The 21,675-nt window shown below is 44.1% G+C and overlaps 1 protein-coding gene across 1 annotated transcript; it reads left to right on the top strand.

Moving 5' to 3' along the window:
- The first annotated feature begins 405 nt into the window (after window positions 1-405).
- Window positions 406-14,171, top strand: LOC117354561 (oocyte zinc finger protein XlCOF6-like). Its single transcript, XM_033932303.1, has 4 exons — window positions 406-491; window positions 2,549-2,675; window positions 8,896-9,015; window positions 11,444-14,171. Exons 1-4 carry the CDS (start codon window positions 468-470, stop codon window positions 13,525-13,527), a joined length of 2,355 nt encoding a protein of 784 aa, XP_033788194.1. The 5' UTR covers window positions 406-467; the 3' UTR covers window positions 13,528-14,171.
- Window positions 14,172-21,675: the final 7,504 nt, after the last annotated feature.

Here is a 21,675-nt window from a genome sequence, read left to right as displayed (position 1 = left end):
TCCCACTCTGTCAGCGCTCCTCTCACCGCCTCAGAAACATTCTGACCAATGAGTATCAGAAAGCGATGAAACTCCTCCTCCTCCCTCTCCCACCCAGTCAGCGCTCCTCTCACCGCCCTAGACATTCTGACCAATGAGTATCAGAAAGAGCTGAAACTCCTCCTCCCCCTCCCTCCTTCCATTAGTGCTCCTCTCAGCTCCAGGGCCATTCTGACCAATCGGCAGTAAAAAGGGGCAGAACCCAGACCAAGACTGCGGTCTCTAAGCGGTCGCGGCCCTCCGAGTGAAGCTCCGCCCCCTCCTTTGTGATGCCATCAACCTGAGACCTGGCAGAGAAGCATTGTCTTTCTTCCGTGCATCTGCCATAAATCTCAGCTTCTGCCTTTTTTTTTTTTTTTTTGCTCTCGGCAGCCAGAGAAAAAGCCCCCCCCCCCCATATATTTGGAATCCTGCAAACGTAGAGGAAAATGCCTACGGGAGCTTCTGCTCAGGTAGGAGATTTGTCTTAACTTGCTGCCCTCTTATTACAAACCCTGCTTCAGCTGTCTAACTTGGATTAGTGCAGAGTCGGTACAAATAGCAGACACCTGGGATTGAGAAAAGGGAACCTCCTGAGGGGAATGAGAATAGATCAGGAGTAAGAGTAAGAATAAAATAGAACAGCTCAGAGGAAGGAACAGAAAAATCTCATAACATAACTTAAAATGTTTCAAATATTCAAGCTTATTAATACCCTCCCCTCCCCCCATCAACACTTTCCCAACCATTTTTCCTACCTTATTTACCTCCCATCCCTCCCTCCCTCCCTGGATGTGCATATTATCTAATAACAATCCATAACTATAGAGATTCTACAAAGGACGTCAATGGGCCCCAAATTAATTTAAAATTGTCATTATTCCCTAATATAGCAGCATTCATTTTCTCATATTTATATATTAGACCTAAGCTTGCCCACCAGAATGTAAAGTTGAGACGATCCCAGTTTCGTGTAATCAATTGTATAGCTGTACTTGTCATAATTAAAAAGAGACGTCTTTTATATTTATCGAAGGGATCTTTAATATGCAAAATAGTACCACAAATTATTATTTCATAAGTTAAAGGAATCTCTGAATTTAAAATATTAAATTTTCCCCAAACTGATTTCCAAAAAATCAAAATTCTAGGGCAGTAAAACAATAGATGGTCTAATGTTCCTATGTCTAGGTGACAGTGCCAGCATCTATTAGATTTAGAATTATCTAATTTATTCAACCTAACTGGGGTCCAAAAAGAACGATGTAACAAAAAGAACCAAGTTTGTTTCATAGATGCTGACGCCGTACACCTCATCCTCCAAGACCAAATATGTGGCCATCGAGATGCAGAAATATACTGCTTAATCTCAATGCTCCAAATATCCCTAAGATGTCTATATTATATAATGAATAATTTACTCTGTATGTCACTTACTGTATATGTTTTAAAAAATGAATAAAGAATTTATTTAAAAAAATCTCATAACATTTCACAGCGTTTGCAAATCTACTTTCAGACAATAAAAAATAACTAATTAATAATAATAATAACTTTATTTTTGTATACCGCAATACCACAAACAGTTCAGATCGGTTTACATATACAGCGATGATACAGAGAAATATTGTCAAGTACATTAGTAACCAATTTCAATTACAAGAGCATGCCGAGAGGGGATAGGTAAAACCGGAGGAAATGGAGTACATTGGTATGCAGAGAGAGGAATGGGAAAACAGGAAAAGAAAGAGATACGGTTAATGCTTAGTAGTCACCTGGGATTGAGAAAAAGGAACCTCCTGAGGGAAATGAGAATAGATCAGGAGTAAGAATAAAATAGAACAGCTCAGAGGAAGGAACAGAAAAATCTCATAACATTTCACAGCGTTTGCAAATCTACTTTCAGACAATCATAAATAACTAATTAATAAATAAATAGTCACCTTGATTGTTTTTTTACGCTAGGTGACTATTTACTTAGTTATTTATGATTGTCTGAAAGTAGATTTGCAAGTGCTGTGAAATGTTATGAAATTTTTCTGTTCCTTCCTCTGAGCTGTTCTATTTTATTCTTACTGTTACTGCTTTACATTATGATACTATTAATTTATTAAATTATTGTTTGAATCAAATGATATAATTATATTTGAATAGTGGATTCTCTTGTGATTGATTAGTGTTGTAAATCCTTATGATATATAGTTTTTCCTCTCGGGTTTTTTTCTTTCCTTGTTTATATAATAGATCAGGAGTACCAAAAAGGGAGATTTGATGATGCCCCTGGCTCTGTGTGCAACTGTTTTCTCGTTGCAATTATCTTGCTTTGGGGTTGTGAATTGCTGACTGCAAATGATATACATACAGAAATCCTTCACTCTGCTGAGCCCCAGTCTTGGGAGACTCCTAAAATATAACCCTGCTCTAGGATTGTGTGTTATATGGCTATGAATTATATAGATCAAAAATCTCCCTACCTGAGTCCCAGCAATGGGTGGTCTGGCGATGAATATGTTTCTGGTTTGTGTTTCAGATGTTGGTGAAATTTGAGGACATCGCTGTCTCTTTCTCCCAGGAGGAGTGGGAATATTTAAATGAAGGGCAGAAGGCGCTTTACAGGGAGGTGATGAAGGAGAATTATCAGATTCTGACCTCGCTGGGTAAGGGATAAAGTTATTTATTTATTAGCAATATCAAGGCATTATAAAGATAATTGGAGTACAATTGTCTCATAGGATTTGGTGAGAAAGTGAATGAATGATCACTTGATATCCTCTCAGCAGTGCACATGTTGGAGTTAATGGGCAGAAGTGAGACTAGGGTTTAGCTGATTGGGAGATAATGTGGACCAGGGGGATTAGGGACTGAGGGCTAGATGCACAAAACACGGTAACCGTGGGCCGATTATGGAACAACGACCGATGTGCCAACAAGTTTCCATGCAAATGATTTGCACGGAGGTTCGTCATAATCCCATCCGATCAATTGCTGTGAGAGTGACTTTGACACATGTGTAGAGCCGTTTTGGGGAAGCCCAAACAGCTGAGTGGCAGATAAAGCCCCAAAGCAGCCTCCTGCCACTCAGCTGGTCCGGGGAATTTTTTATTTTTTTTATTTTTTTTAAATGGTACAGATGTCGTGTGAATGTTACACACACACAATATCTGCCCCATTTTTTAAAAATGTGAGCTGCCTCTTCCCTGATGATGATTTTCCCCCCCCCCACCTGTGACAACCCCCGGTACCAAAATAGAGGCGAGGGATGCCCACTCCCTCCTGCTGCCACAACCCCCTCTTATGCCAGACGAACTGCTCCCTCCGCACTTCTATAAAAATTGGGAGGGATGCCCTCTCCCTCCTGCTGCAGCCGCAACCCCCACCCCACTGAACTGACTCCACCCTGAATTGACCCCACCCCTCCCCTTCCCCACTTTAATAAAAGTCAGTAGGAGGGGATGCCCCCTGAACCACCCTCCATACCCCTGAATCACCCCCCACGCCCCTGAACTTCCCAGGTGTCTGAGACAATCAGGCCCTTAGGCTCCTCCCTCTGTATCTTGGGATGCATCAAGAAGGAGGGACTGGGCATCTCCTCATACTGGGGGCAGTTCGGGAGATGGGGTGCATCCGGTAGCAGAAGGGAGTGGGCATCCTTCCTGCCAATGTTTGGTAAAGTTGGTTTGGGGAGGGAGGGGGAGAGGTTGCAGCAGGAAGGAGTGGGCATCCTTCCTGTTTCTATTTTTGGTTCCAGGGGGGTCTTGCTAGCATGGCATATTTTTTTATGTGTACATCTGTGCTAATAGGAAAAGAAAATGAAAAAAACAGGCAGACCTGTTGGCAACACAGTTACTAGACCTATTTTTTGGGTAGGTAGTACCGATCCAATAAATGTTAAGCAGTGTAAGGCCATTGATCGAACAGCTGGTTTTAATATTAATGACCTCATTTGCATGCCAGAATTGGAGAACGTGTGACTGCTTGGAAGACCATGCAGTGAGCCATTTTGAGCATCGGGTTGGCAAATTCGATCAGTTGCTAAACTAGTCAAACTGGTTTAGTGACGATCGGAGACTTTAATGCGTCTAGCCGTGAGGGGCTGATGCAGAAAGCCATGTGGTAGAGCTGCACATTGAGGAGCTCATAATCGAAAGAGAAAAACGTCCAAAAACCGGCCTAAGTAGGCACTTGGATGAACATTTCTCAAATACGTCCAAGTGCCGATACTAAAAATGGGTTTTGGACGTATTTCTAAACGACCTAGGCCTTCATAGTACCGCTGAACGACCAAAGCTAAACGGGGCGTTTCGGGAGGAGTGTCGAGGGCGGGAGTTGGGCGGGACGTGGGCCGGCTTAGACTTAGTTGTACAGCATGTATAACCAGTTATACAGCCCAGGATCGATGGAACTTGGACGTTGTGACTTAGACCATGTAAAACATGGTCTAAGTCACAAAAACCTTGCTAAACTCACCAGATAAGCACTGAAAACATATAATACAGACCCCCCCACACTACCTCAGTGATCACCGACCCCCCCAATAAAAATTTGAATCACAACTTTAACATTTAGCCTCCAGACCATCATCACCTGGCCGCCTGGCATAGGAAAGCCTAGTCGTCCAGCACAGAGGCAGTTTAAGTCATCTTGGGTGTGGGTTAGGGACCCATAGAGAGGAAGACCCATGCTCATAAGCCCCTGTCATCACTGCATTGATACTTAAACATGTGCACTCCCCTATACACCCCCAAAACCCTTTTTGACTGGCATATGGGTGGTTACTGCAGCCATAAGGGCTATTGGGATGGTAGATAAGTGGGTCTAGGGAATTCTGGAGGTGGTTTTGGGGCTCACTGTAATATATAAGGGAGCTATATATGGCATCCTTTTTGTGAAGTTCACATCAGTGCCCTGTAAGGTATCCCACTATTTAGGTGGCATGTCCGGGTGTGCAGACCATCACTTTGCAGACCCCTCCCACGTCCAACAGGGCTTGTTCTAGGCATTTTGGACTTGGACGGAAAGTTGGACGAAAATGTGGTATAAAGATGGACGATTTAGTGGCTTGGACGATCAGATCGGCAGGACGTATAATTAGATGATTTTCGAAACGGAAAAAAAGTTGGACGTATCTTTCGAAAAGTGTCTTAAGCTCTTTTTTACTTTGGACGACTTGTGAGATGGATGTAAACGGATTTAGACGTCCCTTTCGATTATGCCCCTCTGAGCGTACAGCTTCTACCAGAAGATTATTTAGAATACATTCTAAGGCAACGAGGTAAACACATGAGATGTAAATTTAAAACGTTCAGAACTTGTCTGTAATCAGGAGAAGCCTTCCGGACACATGAGCACAAAGGTTGTCTTAAGGGTGATTTATTGTGCACATGTCCTACAAATTCAAGGCGGTGTACAATATAGACATCCACAAAATAAAAACATCCACAAACTTAAAACAACACATACAATAGATCATAATAACACTTCAGTAGCCAACTGCATTATTTAGAGAAGGTAATTAGAGCTAAAAGATGAGTAAAGAGGGTTTATGCGACTTTTATGAGATTTGCAGAACTCCTCTCGTATGAGGAAAGACTTAAATGGTTAGGGCTCTTCAGTTTGGAAAAGAGAAGGCTGAGGGGAGGTATGATTGAAGTCTACAAAATCCTGAGTGGAGTAGAACGGGTACAAGTGGATCAATTTTTCGTTCCGTCAAAAATTACAAAGACTAGGGGAAGTTACAGGGAAATACTTTTAAAACCAATTGGAGGAATTTTTTTTCACTCAGAGAATAGTTAAGGTCTGGAACGCGTTGCCAGAGGATGTGGTAAGAGCGGATAGCGTAACTGGTTTTAAGAAAGGTTTGGACAATTTCCTAGAGGAAAAATCCATAATCTGTTATTGAGAAAGGCATGGGAGAAGCCACTGCTTGCCCTGGATCAGTAGAACAAAAATAAAGTCACTGCTAGTTCATCAATACACTTAAGAAACTTATTTTTTATTTAGAACTCTGCTCAGAGACATGAAGGCTGAAAACTTGGCCTCACCTACCAATCATTGCAGTGTTCAAAAAGGATTTTTAATTTAAAGTACCTTTTAATCTGGTAGTGAAGTCACATGCAATTAAAAAGCTAGATCTCTCAAAAAGACGTTTCTTCTCTAATGTCTCAGACAAGAAACGTCTTTTTGAGAGATCTAGCTTTTTAATTGCATGTGACTTCACTACCAGATTAAAAGGTACTTTAAATTAAAAATCCTTTTTGAACACTGCAATGATTGGTAGGTGAGGCCAAGGTTTCAGCCTTCATGTCTCTGAGCAGAGTTCTAAATAAAAAATAAGTTTCTTAAGTGTATTGATGAACTAGCAGTGACTTTATTTTTGTTCTACTGACCTCTTCAGTCACTTGACAGTAATTTTGATTTGAATGAGTTACCCCTGCATATCTTTTTTGCCCTGGATCAGTAGCATGGAATATGTTGCTACTCCTCAGGTTTTGTCCAGGTACTAGGGACCGGGATTGGTCACCGTGAGAACAAGCTACTGGGCTTGATGGACCATTGGTCTGACCCAGTAAGGCTATTCTTATGGTCTTAAAACTGTTCCTCATGAATTGAGGGTTTGAGTATTTCTTTTCATCAAAGAAAGTGAAATTCTTTTATGTTTAAATGGTTTTTATTGATTTTTCATAATAAAAATATAAAAACAGAATAACAACCTTATACAACTGATATGCCACCTCACGAGAATTCCCCCTCCTCCCAGTGCACGAACCAACTGTAGGGCTAACAAAAAAAACCAACCCATACCACGACCGATGTCTCATGTCATTCTGCCAATTTCTAAGTCAATATTATCACAAGGAATTAAAAATGTCACTACAGGCTCGGGGAGATAATGACCGGATATAGGGATCCCAGATCTGAAGGAAACGTTTTTTACTGCTTGGGGCTCCGTTTGGCCACTCACCGCTCAAGTAGCATCAGAGCATGCTATTTATTTCTCCAATGCCAATACGAAGGGAAGTCTCCCCTGACCCAAACTGAGAGGATGATCAAAACTCCCACTTTACATATAAATCGACGTTGATCTCGGAAGGGAAGGCGGAAGTCCTCATATTTATCCAACAGAAATGGTGAAATTCTTTATACTGGAAGTCTACTACTTACATTTAAAACTAAAACCACATACACTCCATCTTTCATTGACAGACTTCCCATCCCCTGTTGCTCTCCAGGAATCATTCGCTCTCCAAGAATCCTTCATTCCGGTAATCAAAATCTCCTAAATATCCCTTCACTACGACTTGTACTTTCTATGATTCCATCAGGAAAAAAATATTTTCAGTTACAGCACCTGTTCCCTGGAACTCATTACCCCTGCATTTACGTGAAGAGACCCATACCGACAGATTTAAAATAAACTTAGAAACTTTCCTATTTACAGCCACCTACAACATGTAATTCCACCCAAGGAATAAAATGGCCGAAGAAGAGCCTCCTCCCCTGTCCTTATGTTCTTTGCTCCTATTATATATTGTACTTCTCCCCTCTTCCCTGGCTGTTTCTTTAAATCCTGTTAGTGCTTAGTCTCAAGTATGTTCCCCTTATCAGGGGTGTCCAACCTGCGGCCCAGTGAAGTATTTTGTGCGGCCCCGGTCGAGGGCGATGCAGTGTTTTCCTCTGCTGCCCCCTGGTGTTTACCGTCTTGCCGGCTCCCTCCTCTGTCTTGCTGCAGAGTTTGCATGTTTGTGCAGCCCCGGAAACATTTTTTTTCGACCAATGCGGCCCAGTGAAGCCAAAAGGTTGGACACCCCTGCCTTAGATTTTAAAATGTTTCAAATATGATTGATGTTAACCGCTTTGACAATTTTTAGGCAGTACTGTATATCAAAATTTTAATAAAACTTGGGAAAAAAACAAAACCAACTTGGTATACCGTATTTTTCGCACTATAAGACGCACCTAGGTTTAGAGGAGGAAAACCAAGAAAAAAAATTTTTTGAACCAAATTGTGTACTAATTTATTTAATAAAATATACTAGGCTCTGCACTCAGGCTCCCTCACTCCCTGCCAGGGTCTGCACCCTGCTCCCCCTCCCTGCCAGGCTCTGTACTCTGTCCCACCGCCCTGCCCTGTACCCTCTCCCCATCTCCTCCTTTCACCATCCTATCTTCTTTGCAGTTGTACTAATCTTCTCTTTCATCCCATCTTAAACCTGAACTTTCAACTCCATTACCCCACTGCCTTCCTGAATCCCCCCATCACCATTTTCTACTTGTGCTATCCTATTCCTTGTTACGTCCTCTACACAACAGACGCATCCTATCTCCTTACTACACCACCTTCGCCCCATCACTGAACTGACCTAGCCCCGTTTTTGTGTCCCCACCTTCTATCTCTGTGTTGAACCCTCCCCCTCCAGCACAGTGGTACAACCATGAGCGCGCACACGCAGCCGACTCATCACACAGCGCACTCCATGCGCATCCGGTCTCTGTTTCCAACAGCCAATCACGGCCACGCTCTTCCAGAAAGGTTGTGAGAGCAGCGGGTCAGGTGACTGGAGTGGGAACCAGTCAGGCTGCTGCAGAGAACACTGGGCGGTCTTCCGGTGACATAGCCCAAACTGTGAGAGTGTAGGTTTGAGAACATTCGTGATTGGCGGCTTGATATGCGGGGACAGGATGGTGGTATGTGTAAAAAAAATTGTTATATTCGCTCCATAAGATGCACAGACATTTCCACACACTTTTTTTTTTTTTTTTTTGGGGGGGGAGGGATAGTGCGTCTTATGGAGTGAAAAATGTGGTAAGTTTTTTTGAATTTGAGGGAACTGGAACCAAAATAGTTCTGGGAAACCTCATGCAGTTTTTTTACCTCAGGAACGGGCACCCTGACTGTCACCCCTGAGATTATATCCCACGTTGAACGAGGGGAAGAGCTGAACATCAAGGATGAACCGAGAGCAGAGGAAAGAGAAATGGGGGAAAGCAGCTGCTCGGGTGAGTGCAGTAACAAGAGGGAGTGGAGTAAAACTGCTGAGATGAAGTAATCTTACTTTCTAAACCTGGCTCTTCTTTATATGAACAGGTACAAGATATTAGATTAGAAATAATCATACAGGCATTTAAGTCAAGAATAAAAACCTTCTATTTTTGTGAGGCATTTGGGAATGATATATCCTTATCAGAAACTACTCATATTTATTGAGAGGATATGACTCCAGGGATTGTGGTGGTTAGAGGACATTCAGATATACTGTATTTGCCGGTGTATAGGATGCACCCCCTTTTTTATAAACATTTTTAAGAAAAAAAATACACATGTGTACAGTGCCCCCTCCTCTGTCAGGTTCTGCACCCAGCCCCCCTTCCTGCCAGGCACTGCTCACAGCCCCCTTCCCTCCCAGGCTTTCCACCCTGTCCGTCCTACCTCCTCTGCCACTGGAATCCCCGGTGGTCCAGAGGTGCAGCGGGCAGGAGCGAGCTTTCTGCACTCCTGCCCCGCTGCTCACCCGGGCGGGCGGTGGCTGATGTGGCTGCCCCGAGTTCTGGCTTCTTCAGCTGCTGAGCAGTACCGAGCAGGGGCACGCTTCGGCGCTGCTGCTCAGTGCTGAGCAGCTTCCTGAATGTCTCCCGTGAATTTTCGCAGAAAGCTCGGACCTGCCCACTGCACCTCGGGCCCACCAGGGATTCCAGCGGCAGAGGAGGTAGGACGGACAGATTGCAGAGCCTGGCGGCTCGGCAGAGGCCTGCATTAAGCGCGGTATATTAATACCGTATTTCCACCCAAAATAAGACACTGTCTTATATTAATTTTGGGCCCAAAAAAGGCACTAGGTCTTATTTTGGGGGTAGGTGTTCTTTTTTTTTTCATGTACAATGATCATCTCTCCCTTCCTCTCCTCCACCCCAATTCTTCCTATTTCCTTTCTCTCCCCCACACATGTGCAGAATCTTTCCTTCCCTCTCACCCATCCCCTTGTGCAGCAGAACCCTTGCAGCAATGTAGACAGGCTGCTTTGCAGCCTTCTCCTGCCCGGGCGCGTGTGCCGCGTTGCTGATGACATCGTCAGTAATGTGGCAGAGGAACGCCCGGGCAGGAAAAGGCTGTGAAGCAGCCTGTCTACATTGCTGCGATGCTGCCGTTTGTTACAAGGTACAGTATTTCGGTCTCGCGGTCGGCGGGAGAGATGGAAGGGTCGTCGGGGGAGGGGGAGTGCACAGGGAAGCGCTGCTGCCGGCGACTAGGGCTTATTTTCGTGGGTAGGGCTTATATTAAGACCTACCCTGAAAATCATGCTAGGGCTTATTTTCGGGGAAACATGGTATAAATCAGAAGCTGACTCAAATTTCTGCTCATAATTTTGATTATCAGCACATAAGACGCACCCCAAATTTTAAGTGTATTTGGAGGGGAGAAATGTGCATCCTATACGCCAGCAAATACGGTAATTTAAGAACATAAGAATTGCCGCTGCTGGGTCAGACCAGTGGTCCATCCTGCCCGGCAGTCTGCTCACATGGCGGCCATCAGGTCAAAGACCAGTGCTCTAAATGAGTCCAGCCTCACCTGCGTACGTCCCAGTTTAGCAGGAACCTGTCCAGCTTAGTCTTGAAACCCTGGAGGGTGTTTTCCCCTACAACAGACTCCGGAAGAGCGTTCCAGCTCTCCACCACTCTCTGGGTGAAGACGATTACTGTCGATTTGATTCCAGATTTAGTAGGTTTTAATTCTAGACTTAGTAGGTTGGTTTTTTTTTTTAATAGGATAGATGGTGTCTTTTTCAAGACAAATGTGTTGTTATCTTTATTTGTATTCTTTGAGGTCCTTCTTCTTATTATTATTGGAGTGCTTCTTAAATCAAATTTGTATTGTAAGCCACTTAGACCTGTCGTATGCTCAAGCGGTATAACAAGCTTTAATAAAACCATAAACATAAAAACATGATAAAATACCCAAAGCAGATCATTTTTCAAAGCTCTTTTGTCTACTCAGTGAATTTCCAAAGAACATCTCGTCAGTTCACAAACTTGCAGAGCATGTATGGAAAACACCTCAAGAAATGGTAGCAAATAGGAAACAGACCGGCGTAAAATCATCGGCGCTTCTCATTTCATACATCTAATACCCCCACGGCCTTCTGCCACAAACTGTGGCACACCTGAGATTTCAGGTGTGCCGCGACACACTGGCGAGGAGGAGAGTCGTCCACTCCGGCTGACTGCCTTCCGAACGTGCCTCTCGAGGCGCAGAAGACTCTCCTCCTCTCCTGAATCCTTCCACGGAAGCGGGTTGCGACCAGATGGGCCTCCGCGCACTTCCGGGTGCCTTCCGTCCAGGCCACTGGATTTAGTGTGCCGCCGGCCGGAACGTTTGCGAGACACTGTTCTAACACATGATTAATACTTTCTGTTTTATATCTAACAGGTCATCTGATCACAAACGAAAGGAAGAGAGAAAAGACTCAAGGAGAGGATCCTATAGAAATAGAACAAATCCAAAGACAATCAAAAAATGGCTGTGAGAATATTTCCCAGAGAACCGAGAGGATTAACATAAAGGGGTGTAAGCAAGAATCAAAGAAAGAGAGAGACCCTGCAGGAGACTCAATGGACGGAGTCACTAAGTGTGAGAGAAATGATGGGGAGCTCAGTAACATCCCTGAAGACCAGATGTACCTAGCAGAGAGACCCTTCCAAATTAATAATAGTGATAAAGTGACTTCTGAATTCCACTATGATGAGAAGAAAGGGAAAGAATCTACAAGTATTGTTTACAATAAGAGCATCGGTTTTATTCGTCCTAAATACAATAAGAGCTTCCCCTTGTTTTCAGAACTCCAAAAGCATACAAAAAATCACAACAATGGGAAACCATTTACATCGACTGATTGTAATAAAAGTTTCACTCGGCTTTCACATCTAAAAAGACACAAAATGATCCACACAGGAGACAAACCATTTACAAGTATCGAATGGAATAAGAGCTTCACTCAGTTTTCACATCTAAAAAGTCACACAGTGATCCACACAGGATACAAACCATTTACATGTTTCGAATGTAATAAGAGCTTCACTCAGCATTCACATCTAAAAACGCACAGAATGATCCACACAGGAGACAAACCATTTACATGTATCGAATGTAATAAAAGCTTCACTCGGTTTTCACATCTAAAAATTCACACAATGATCCACACAGGAGACAGACCATTTCCATGCACTGAGTGTAATAAAAGCTTCACTCAGCTTGCACATCTAAAAAGACACAAAATGATCCACACAGGAGAGAAACCATTTACATGTAATGAGTGTAATAAAAGCTTCACTCGATTTTCATATCTAAAAAGTCACATAATGAACCACACAGGAGACAAACCATTTCCATGTAATGAGTGTAATAAAAGTTTCACTCAACTTTCGCATTTAAAAAGACATAAAACGATCCACACAGGAGACAAACCATTTACATGTTCTGAGTGTAGTAAAAGCTTCACTCGATTTTCACATCTAAAAAGTCACACAAAGATCCACAAAGAATGCAACACATTTATATGCACTGAGTGTAATAAGAGCTTCACTCAGCTTTCACATCTAAAAAGACACAAAACGATCCACGCAGGAGACAAATCATTTATATGTACTGTGTGTAATAAAAGCTTTACTCGGTTTTCACATCTAAAAAGTCACACAGTGATCCACAAAGAATACAACCCATTTATATGTACTCAGTGTAATAAAATCTTCACTTGTCTTGCAAATCTAAAACGTCACCAAAAGAGACACATGGGAGACAAACAATTTCCACTTACTGGGTGTAGTAAAAGCTTCACCCAGTTTTCAAATCTAAAATTTCAGCGAAGGATTCACACAGGAGATAAACCATATACCTGTAGTGAGTGTAATAAAAGCTTCACCCAGCCTTCAAGACTAAAAATTCATCAAAGGATTCACATGGATCACAAACTATTTAAATGTACTGAGTGTAATAAAAGCTTTTCTCAGCTTTCAAATCTAAAATATCACAAAATGATCCACACAGGATACAAACCCTTTACATGTACTGAATGTAATAAAAGTTTTGTTCAGCATTCACGTCTAAAATGTCACAAACTGATCCATACAGGATACAAACCCTTTACATGTATTGAATGTAATAAAAGCTTCCTTGAGCTTTCACGTCTGAAAAGACACACAATGATCCACACAGGAGACAAACCATTTACATGTATGGAGTGTAATAAAAGCTTTACTCGGCTTTCACATCTAGAAAGACACAAAATAATCCACACAGGAGACAAACCATTTACATGTACTGAATGTAATAAGGGTTTCACTCAGCCTTCACATCTAAAAAGACACAAAATGGTCCACACAGGTGAGAAACCCTTTATGTGTACTGAGTGTAACAAAAGATTTGTTCGGCTTTCATCTCTAAAAGTTCACAAAAAGATTCACATCACAGAATACGATACTTTCGCTATTAATCGACTTGGCCTTCCTGCACTGTAATTTAGCTTTGGTATTATAGATTGGCTCCAATCCCAAAATGCCTCCGGCAGCAATCTCACGAAACTGAGAAAGAATGTTGCAGCAGCCATTTTGACTGGAGACATGGGGGGGTTCCTTTTACGAAGGCGTGCTAGACGATTTAGCACATGCTAAATGCTAATGCGCCCATTATAGTTTCTGGACGCGTTAGCATTTAGTGCGCCTTAGTTAAAAGACCCCCATAAACTAGGCAGGAGTAGAAAATGAAATGGGGACAAAACTTGTCCTGGCCCAGCCCCTCCAGCTCAGTCCCCCTTCCCCCTCCCTTCCCTAGCAATTCTGTCCCCCCTCTGCACAAGCCTCCAACAGGGAGGATTTTGTATTTAAATCTTTTTACTAAGAATAAAAAGGAAGAATATTCTGCAAAGCTGTCATTTTCTAAATCGCAAACGGAAAGTAATAACACAGAACAAGGGTGAACAAAAGCCCCGTCTCCCTTCCCTCTTTGCAAACATTCCCTCCTCGTCTCTCTTACAAAAGCGCCTGAAAAGGCATAGAAACATAGAAAGATGACGGCAGGAAAGGGCTACAGCCCATCAAGTCTGCCCACTCTTCTGACCCACCCCATCAAGTCTGAGTGCTAATACCCAGTTCTTTAGCTCGACCCCCGTAGGGATCCCACGTGGATGTCCCATTTATTTTTAAAGTCGAGCACGCTGGTGGCCTTGACCACCTGCACCGGAAGTTTGTTCCAGTGATCTACTACCCTTTCTGTGAAGAAATACTTCCTAGTGTCACCATTAAATTTCCCTCCTCTGAGTTTGAGCGGGTGCCCCCCTTGTGACCGAGGGTCCCCTGGGGAAGAATATATCGCTTTCCGCCTCGACACGACCTGTGATGTACTTAAATGTCTCAATCATGTCTCCCCTTTCTCTACGCTCCTCAAGAGTGTAGAGCCGCAGTTTGTCCAGTTAGCCCTTCCTAGCCTAGCCGCAAGAACCCAAATGATCCAACGAACAACTGAAATAACCCATCACCCCTTCCCCACCACCCTCTAACCTTCCAGCCCAACAATATCTCTGAATTTTAACGTTGTCCCCACCCTAAATTTGCTTCTGTTGCCATCCACTTTTTTTTATTTTTAATTACATTTTTAGGCTTATAAATTATAAAGTGAAACTATAAATTTCCCCAGATACCCTTAATACGGGATACTCAGCTTAAATTGGAATTTATTTATTTATTCATTCATTTTTCTATACTGTTCTCCCAGGAGAGCTCAGAACGGTTTACATGAATTTATTCAGGTACTCAAGCATTTTTCTCTGTCTGTCCCAGCGGGATCACAATCTATCTATCGTACCTGGGGCAATGGGGGGATTAAGTGACTTGGCCAGGGTCACAAGGAGCAGCGTGGGTTTGAACCCACAACCCCAGGGTGCTGAGGCTGTAGCTTTAACCGCTGCGCCACACTCTCCCACGATTGTGGCAATCGCTCCCCTGTTCCTCGAGTTCATTTATATAACGCGATGATAGTTCCAGGATGGTCGTAGAAATTTCAGATGTTACCTGTGTGTTTTTTGAAGGAAGGACGCAGCGCATTTACATTAAACCGATTCAGAAATTCTGGTGGTGTGGCAAAAAAAAAAAACCCTAGGCTCACCATCTTTCAAGTGATGTTGCCCAGGGATAAGAGGGTGGGGGTTGGGACTCTTGAATGTTAAGCATCTGATGTTAGCTAGCCAGGTGAGACACATTAATGGCTGGTATCGTAATTCCACTAGGTTTTCTCTCACTGCTGTAGAAACGCAAATACACTCCTCGTTAATCCAAAACATGGCGGTTAAACTGATCTACAATGCTAAAAAAATATGACCACGTCATGCCCTTGATGATTGATTCCCATTGGCTCCCTATAAGCCATCGCGTCACTTTTAAAATATTACTTCTAGTTTTTAAATCCTTAATCTACAATGAACCCCAATTCATAACCAGAATGCTTACTCCTTATAACGCATCCCGGTCCCTCCGTTCAATTTCTCATAACCTTCTAACGGGTTCCATCCCTGAAAATTATAGGCACCAGAAGACAGGATATGTTTTCGGTCATGGCCTCTCAACTGTGGAACTCTATACCACAGTACATCAGAGATGAAAAAGATCTCTCATCCTTTAAAAAAATCCTAAAAACCTATCTTTTTAAAGATGCATTCAGCTTATCACTCACTGACCTGAAATCATAAGCTTTTTTTCTTTTTTTTCTTTTAACATCTTTGAATTTTTTACCCTCCCTCTCGTTTACTTCCCTATTGTTTTTCAACTCTAACAAGGAATTGTAACTTTTCCCCCCTAATCCCCACGATTCATGTTAGTCTTATTCTGTAAGTGTGAAATTATTTTATTGTATTCACTACCCTTTTTTTATTAATTGCTTAGGAAATTAAATAAGCGATTCATCAAACACTAATAAAAACTTGAAACTTATTACATTTTAGAGTGATTTTAAAAACCAAATACCGTATTTTCTCGCATATAACCCGTTTGTTATACGTGGTTTTTACATACCGCGCATACCCTTGTGCGTTATACAAAATTTTTTTACATAGTTCCCCCCCCCCCCGATGCCCGATTCATCACCCGGAAGGAGCACTCGCACTCCCACCCCGAAGGACCGTTCGCACCCCCACAGCCTCCCCCCCTCCCCCATGGAGAAGCTGTCTACCTTGTTTCCGGATGCCAGCCCAGCTGCTTCCTCTGCCGGTGGTCCTGCCCCTTCTCAGAGCCCTGTGCTGCGCTGTTTCCTCTTCAGGCGGTCCCACCCTTTCTCTGACGTCAGAGAAAGGGCGGGACCACAGGAAGAAAAAGCAGCGCAGCAGGGCTCAGAGAAGGGGCGGGACCGCCGGCAGAGGAAACAGCTGGGCTCGCTGGCATCCGGAAACAAGGTAGACAGCTTCTCCATGGGGGAGGGGGGGAGGCTGTGGGGGTGCGAGCGCTCCTTCGGGGTGGGGGTGCGAGCGGTCCTTCAGGGTGGGGGTGCGGGTGCGTGCGAGCGGTCCTTCGGGGTGGGGGTGCGAGCGGTCCTGCGGGGGGGTGAATCGGACGTCGGGGGGGGGGCATCAGGCTTTCAGGGTAGGGACAGGACATCAAGGGGGAAAGGAGAGTCGGGGCGGGCGAAAAGAGAGTCAGGGTCTCCAGAGGAGAGTCGGGGCGGGCGAAAGGAGAGTCTGGCAGCATGCGCGGTATACGGGTGTGCGCGGTATATAAAAATTTCTGTACATAAATTTGTGTTTTTTGCGCGCTATACCCGTGTGCGCATTTTACACGGGTGCGCGTTATCTATGTGAAAATACGGTAATTTATATTCCTCGTATCCTACAATTCTATGTGGATTACAAATCATTCGGGTACTCAAGCATTTTTCCCTAACTGTCCCGGAGAGCTCCCACACTATCTAATGTACCTGGGGCAATGGGGGGATTAAGTGACTTGGCCAGGGTCTCGAGGAGCAGTGCGGGCTTCGAACCCACAACCTCAGGGTGCCGAGACGGTAGCTCTAACCACTGTACCAAAGCCTGTTAGTGCATCCTTTACGTAATACCTGGAGATGGACTTAAATCTACTCTAAAGTTATCGCCCTGCATAACTCCTTCTCTTTCGATCCGGAAGAGCCCGGACTTTATGCCAAGCGTGGACTATTTTTTGAACTGGGGGAATAGGGGCGTCCACTACCTTTGCCGTGTTTTGACAACAGAGGGGACGGTTAAATCATTTGTGGACTTACAACAGGAGTTTTGCCTTAGTAGTAAGGATCTTTTGGCTTAGCAGCTGCTACACCATTAACCGCACTCTTTACCGAAGGAACATGTGACAGAAGAGGTACAAGTACGTTCATCATGCCTGTTTTTACTCTTGGATCATTGTGTAAAGGTTCCTCTTCAACATCATCACAGTGCCATTCGGAAGGCAGCACCCTCGGTATTTTATCAGGTGCTGACGGAGATCTGGTCTGAAGATTTGCAAATTGATATCTCTGAGACTTTATTGCGCTCCTGTGTAGCTTATTGCACAATCCCGGATGAAACGTTATTGTGGGAAATGCAGTACAAATTTTTGATATCACCATGACAGGCCTATCTAGCTTCTTACAGGCAACATGATTCTTGTCCAAAGTGTCGAGCTGCTCAGACAACTTTGGGCCATATGTTTTGGCATTGCTCCAAAGTAGAGGTCTTCATGGGAACGGGGATCGCGGGAATCCTGCGGGTCCCGCGGGAATCCCACTCTAACCCACGGGACTCCCACGGGGATCCCCCTCTGGCCCACGGGACTCCCACGGGGATGGAAGGCTTTGGAAGCAGGGTTCATCCATATAATATAATGGACACGTCAGCCTTAGTAAAAGATGGGGTTTATAAGTTAATTACCTGAACAGAAAACAAAAAAAGGGTTCCACCAAAGAGATTCCACAAGGAAAACAGCAGCGCAAACACAAAAGAAACTGTGGAATTGATGATCCTGTTAGAAGTAATTGCTGCTTTTTATGGGGATGGGCGGGGATGGAGGTAATTCCTTGCGGGGATGGGTGGAGACGGAGAGCATCCTGACAGGGACGGGTGGGAACGGAGAGGATCTTGGCGGGGACGGGTGGGATTTCTGTCCCTGTGCAACTCTCTACTCCAAAGTCGAGGCCTTCTGGACTTTTATGCGGAAACACTGGAATTGTGGTTTGGTGGAGTCCCCTGTTCTCCTGTTTGGGGCTCCCGGTAGGATGCAGCCCCATCTCTAGAGGATTATAATGTTTTCTAAAGTGGTGACAATTGGGAGGGGGAAAAAGTGATTTTGCTTACCTGGTGGATTTTTGATGCACCTTCATGGAGTACCTGGGCCCACACACATGATGGCGCGCTTGACAATAGAAAGGCAGAGTATTAAATATCTGTCTTCTTCTATAGGACTATTATTTCAACAGACTTGGAAGCCCTTTTGGGACACATTGCCACATATTGCTCGATGCAGAATTCAGAATTTCCTTTTAAAATTGGTCTGTGGTCATTACCTTGCGTAATTGGGCATTGTGCAGAGTGGGTTGTTTGTGGGGTGGGGTATTTGAAATCGGTGGTATAGTAAAAGGTGGGCGGAGGGTGTGGACCGCCCTGGGTGTCCTGTCGGTGGGGGTGGAGGCACCTCTCCGCCCTGCCATACCACGCTCGATCCATCCCTTCCCCACCCCATACCTGTAGATATTCGCTAGCGCGAGACTTTTCTGCCTGTTGCACTAGCCTGGTTCCTCTCTGGATCACTTCCAGGTCACGGGGCCAGGAAGTGATGTCAGAGGGAAATCCAACACTGGTGCGAGGAGCATGTAGGAGAAGCCACTCACACTGGTGAGTTAGAGGTATGGGGGGCGTGGAAGGGAGAGCATGAGTGTGGGGTGGGAAGGAGCGGGGGGGAGCACGGAGAGGAGGATGTGGAGAGGTGCCATCGCCCCGGGTGCATCCTAACCTTACTACGCCACTGCAGTACTCCCCTGAAATTTGCGGGGGTTCAGTTCCAGGAACCCCCACGAATTTCAAAAAACCACAAATGTGGTTTTTCGCCTGTCAAAAGGCAGGAGAGGGCAGCTGGAGCGTTGGCGGGTGAAGAAAATCACTCGCGGTCTGCTCTGACCGCCTCTTCCCGTAGTAAAGTTGGGCTACACCAATCAGGAGTGAGGATTGCTGCGTTGTGGTTGTTTCCATTATAGCCTCACTTTTCTATACCTTTTTAGTGTTGTGGGTTCAAACCCCCGCTGCTCCTTGTGACCCTGGGCAAGTCACTTAATCCCCCCATTTCCTCAGGTACATTAGATAGATTGTGAGCCCGCCGAGACAGACATGGAAAAATACTTGAGTACCTGAATAAATGAATGTAAACCGTTCTGAACTCCCCTGGGAGAACAGTATAGAAAATTGAATAAATAAATAGCGTGAAAAGCTTTAGCCTCTGACAACTAGAGCTGGTATTGTGACATCATAATGCCTCATTCCACCAATAAGAGCCAACCTCATCAGTGATGTCACAATGGCTTGATTGTCCTAGACTTGGCTCACTTTAGCGCTATAGCCTTAGCACCCTGGTGTTGTGGGTTCAAACCCACGCTGCTCCTTGTGACTCTGGGCAAGTCACTTAATCCCCCCCCCCATTGCCCCAGGTATATTAGCTAGATTGTGATCCCACTGGGACAGACGGGGAAAAATACTTGAGTACCTGAATAAATTCATGTAAACCGTTCTGAACTCCCCTGGGAGAACGGTATAGAAAATTGAATAAAATAAATAAATAGTTCCTTCTTTAAAAATGATAGGTACAAGGCGTCATGAGATTTTTTTTCAGTCACTTTGGAATACACTCCCTACGGAGAGGAATCTATATTAGTCAAATTTAAGGCGTCTCTTAAAACCTTATTCTTTAAGGACGCATTTGAAGCCTAAATCTACTTTCTTTTGTTATATGAAGCCTGCACACTAACCCCCTCTTTTATAAACGTGCAAAATGCTAACACGGGCATGTTATCGTATGGACGCGTTAGCGGTTAGCGCACGCTAAGTCTGCGCTAAAACGCTTAGCGTGCCTTTTGCAAAAGGGGGGCCTAAGTTGTTCCATCCTATTTTTCTGCCGCCTTCACATTTTACTCTCATTCAGGCTCGTCCCCCCTCCTCTCGTTTTCCCCTTTTATGTGAACTTTTTCTTTACAATATTGTAGTTCTGCCCCTCCGTTCCATTTGTACCGGTTAGTCGTCGTCTGTTGAATGTTAAGTAAGTCTTCGCATTTAAGGAAAATCTTATTTGTATTAATGTACATTTATGTAAACTTTTTGTACCCTTGTTTTAAATTGTACAGCGCTTAGCGCTTAAAAAACTTTCTTAAGCGTTTCTATCAAATTTTAAATAAACTGTAAACTGTACCTAACTTTCTAATCTGATCTTCATTGACATGTTCAAAATCACGCCCAACATCTATCTGCTTTATCTGTTATCTTTATAATAACTAGTTATTCTTCTATCACGCTGCTTTTAACTAAGATTATAGAAACTTATAATTTTATGTTTCTCTAGGGGACTTTCCTTGGAAAAGCTCAGGCGAAACATACCCCCTAGCTGTACCTGCACATAGATAAATAAACTGAATGCCCTCGGGATGGGTCAGGGACTGGCTGAGTGGAAGGCGACAGAGGGTGGTGATCAATGGAGATCGCTCTGAGGAAAGGGATGTTACCAGTGGTGTGCCTCAAGGTTCTGTTCATGGGCCTGTTCTTTTTAACATTTTTATAAACGATATTGCTGAAGGGTTGTTGGGTAAGATTGGCCTCTTTGCGGATGATACGAAAATCTGCAATAGAGTAGACATGCTGGATGGTGTGAATAAGAACATAAGAAGTGCTTCTGCTGGGTCAGACCAGAGGTCCATCGGGCCCAGCAGTCCGCTTGCACGGCGGCCCATCAGGCCCAGGACCTGTGTAGTAGTCTTCTATCTATACCCCTCTATCCCTTTTTCTTCAGAAAATTGTCCAATCCCTTCTTAAACCCTAATACTGTACTCTGTCCTATCACGCCCTCTGGAAGTGCATTCCAGGTGTCCACCACCCGTTGGGTGAAGAAAAACTTCCTAGCATTGGTTTTGAATCTGTCCCCTTTCAAACTTTTCCGAATGCCCTCTCGTTCTTGTAGTTTTCGAAAGTTTGAAGAATCTGTCCCTCTCTACTTTCTCTATGCCCTTCATGATCTTGTAAGACTCTATCATATCCCCTCTAATTCTCCTCTTCTCTAGGGAAAAGAGCCCCAGTTTCTCCAGTTTTTCCATACCCTTTATCAAACGTGTTGCTCTCCTCTGAACCCTCTCATAGAAGATGAAGATGACATAGAAGATGACGGCAGATAAGGGCCATATCCTTCTTAAGGTACGGTGACCAATATTGGACACAGTACTCCAGATGCGGATGCACCATCGCCCAATACAACGGCAAGATAATTTTTGTTCTGGTTGTAATACCCTTCCTGATTATACCTAGCATTCTATTCGCTCTCTTAGCGGCCGCTGCACACTGTGCCGTCGGCTTCATTGTTTTGTCCACAATTACCCCCAAGTCCCTTTCTTGGGTACTCTCACTCAATAACATCCCTCCCATCGTA

Source organism: Geotrypetes seraphini, chromosome 2, assembly GCF_902459505.1.
Source record: "Geotrypetes seraphini chromosome 2, aGeoSer1.1, whole genome shotgun sequence".
NCBI classification, from domain to species: Eukaryota; Metazoa; Chordata; class Amphibia; order Gymnophiona; family Dermophiidae; genus Geotrypetes; species Geotrypetes seraphini.
The sequence above is the reverse complement of the archived record's forward strand: the minus strand, read 5'-3'. Positions and strand labels throughout refer to the sequence as shown.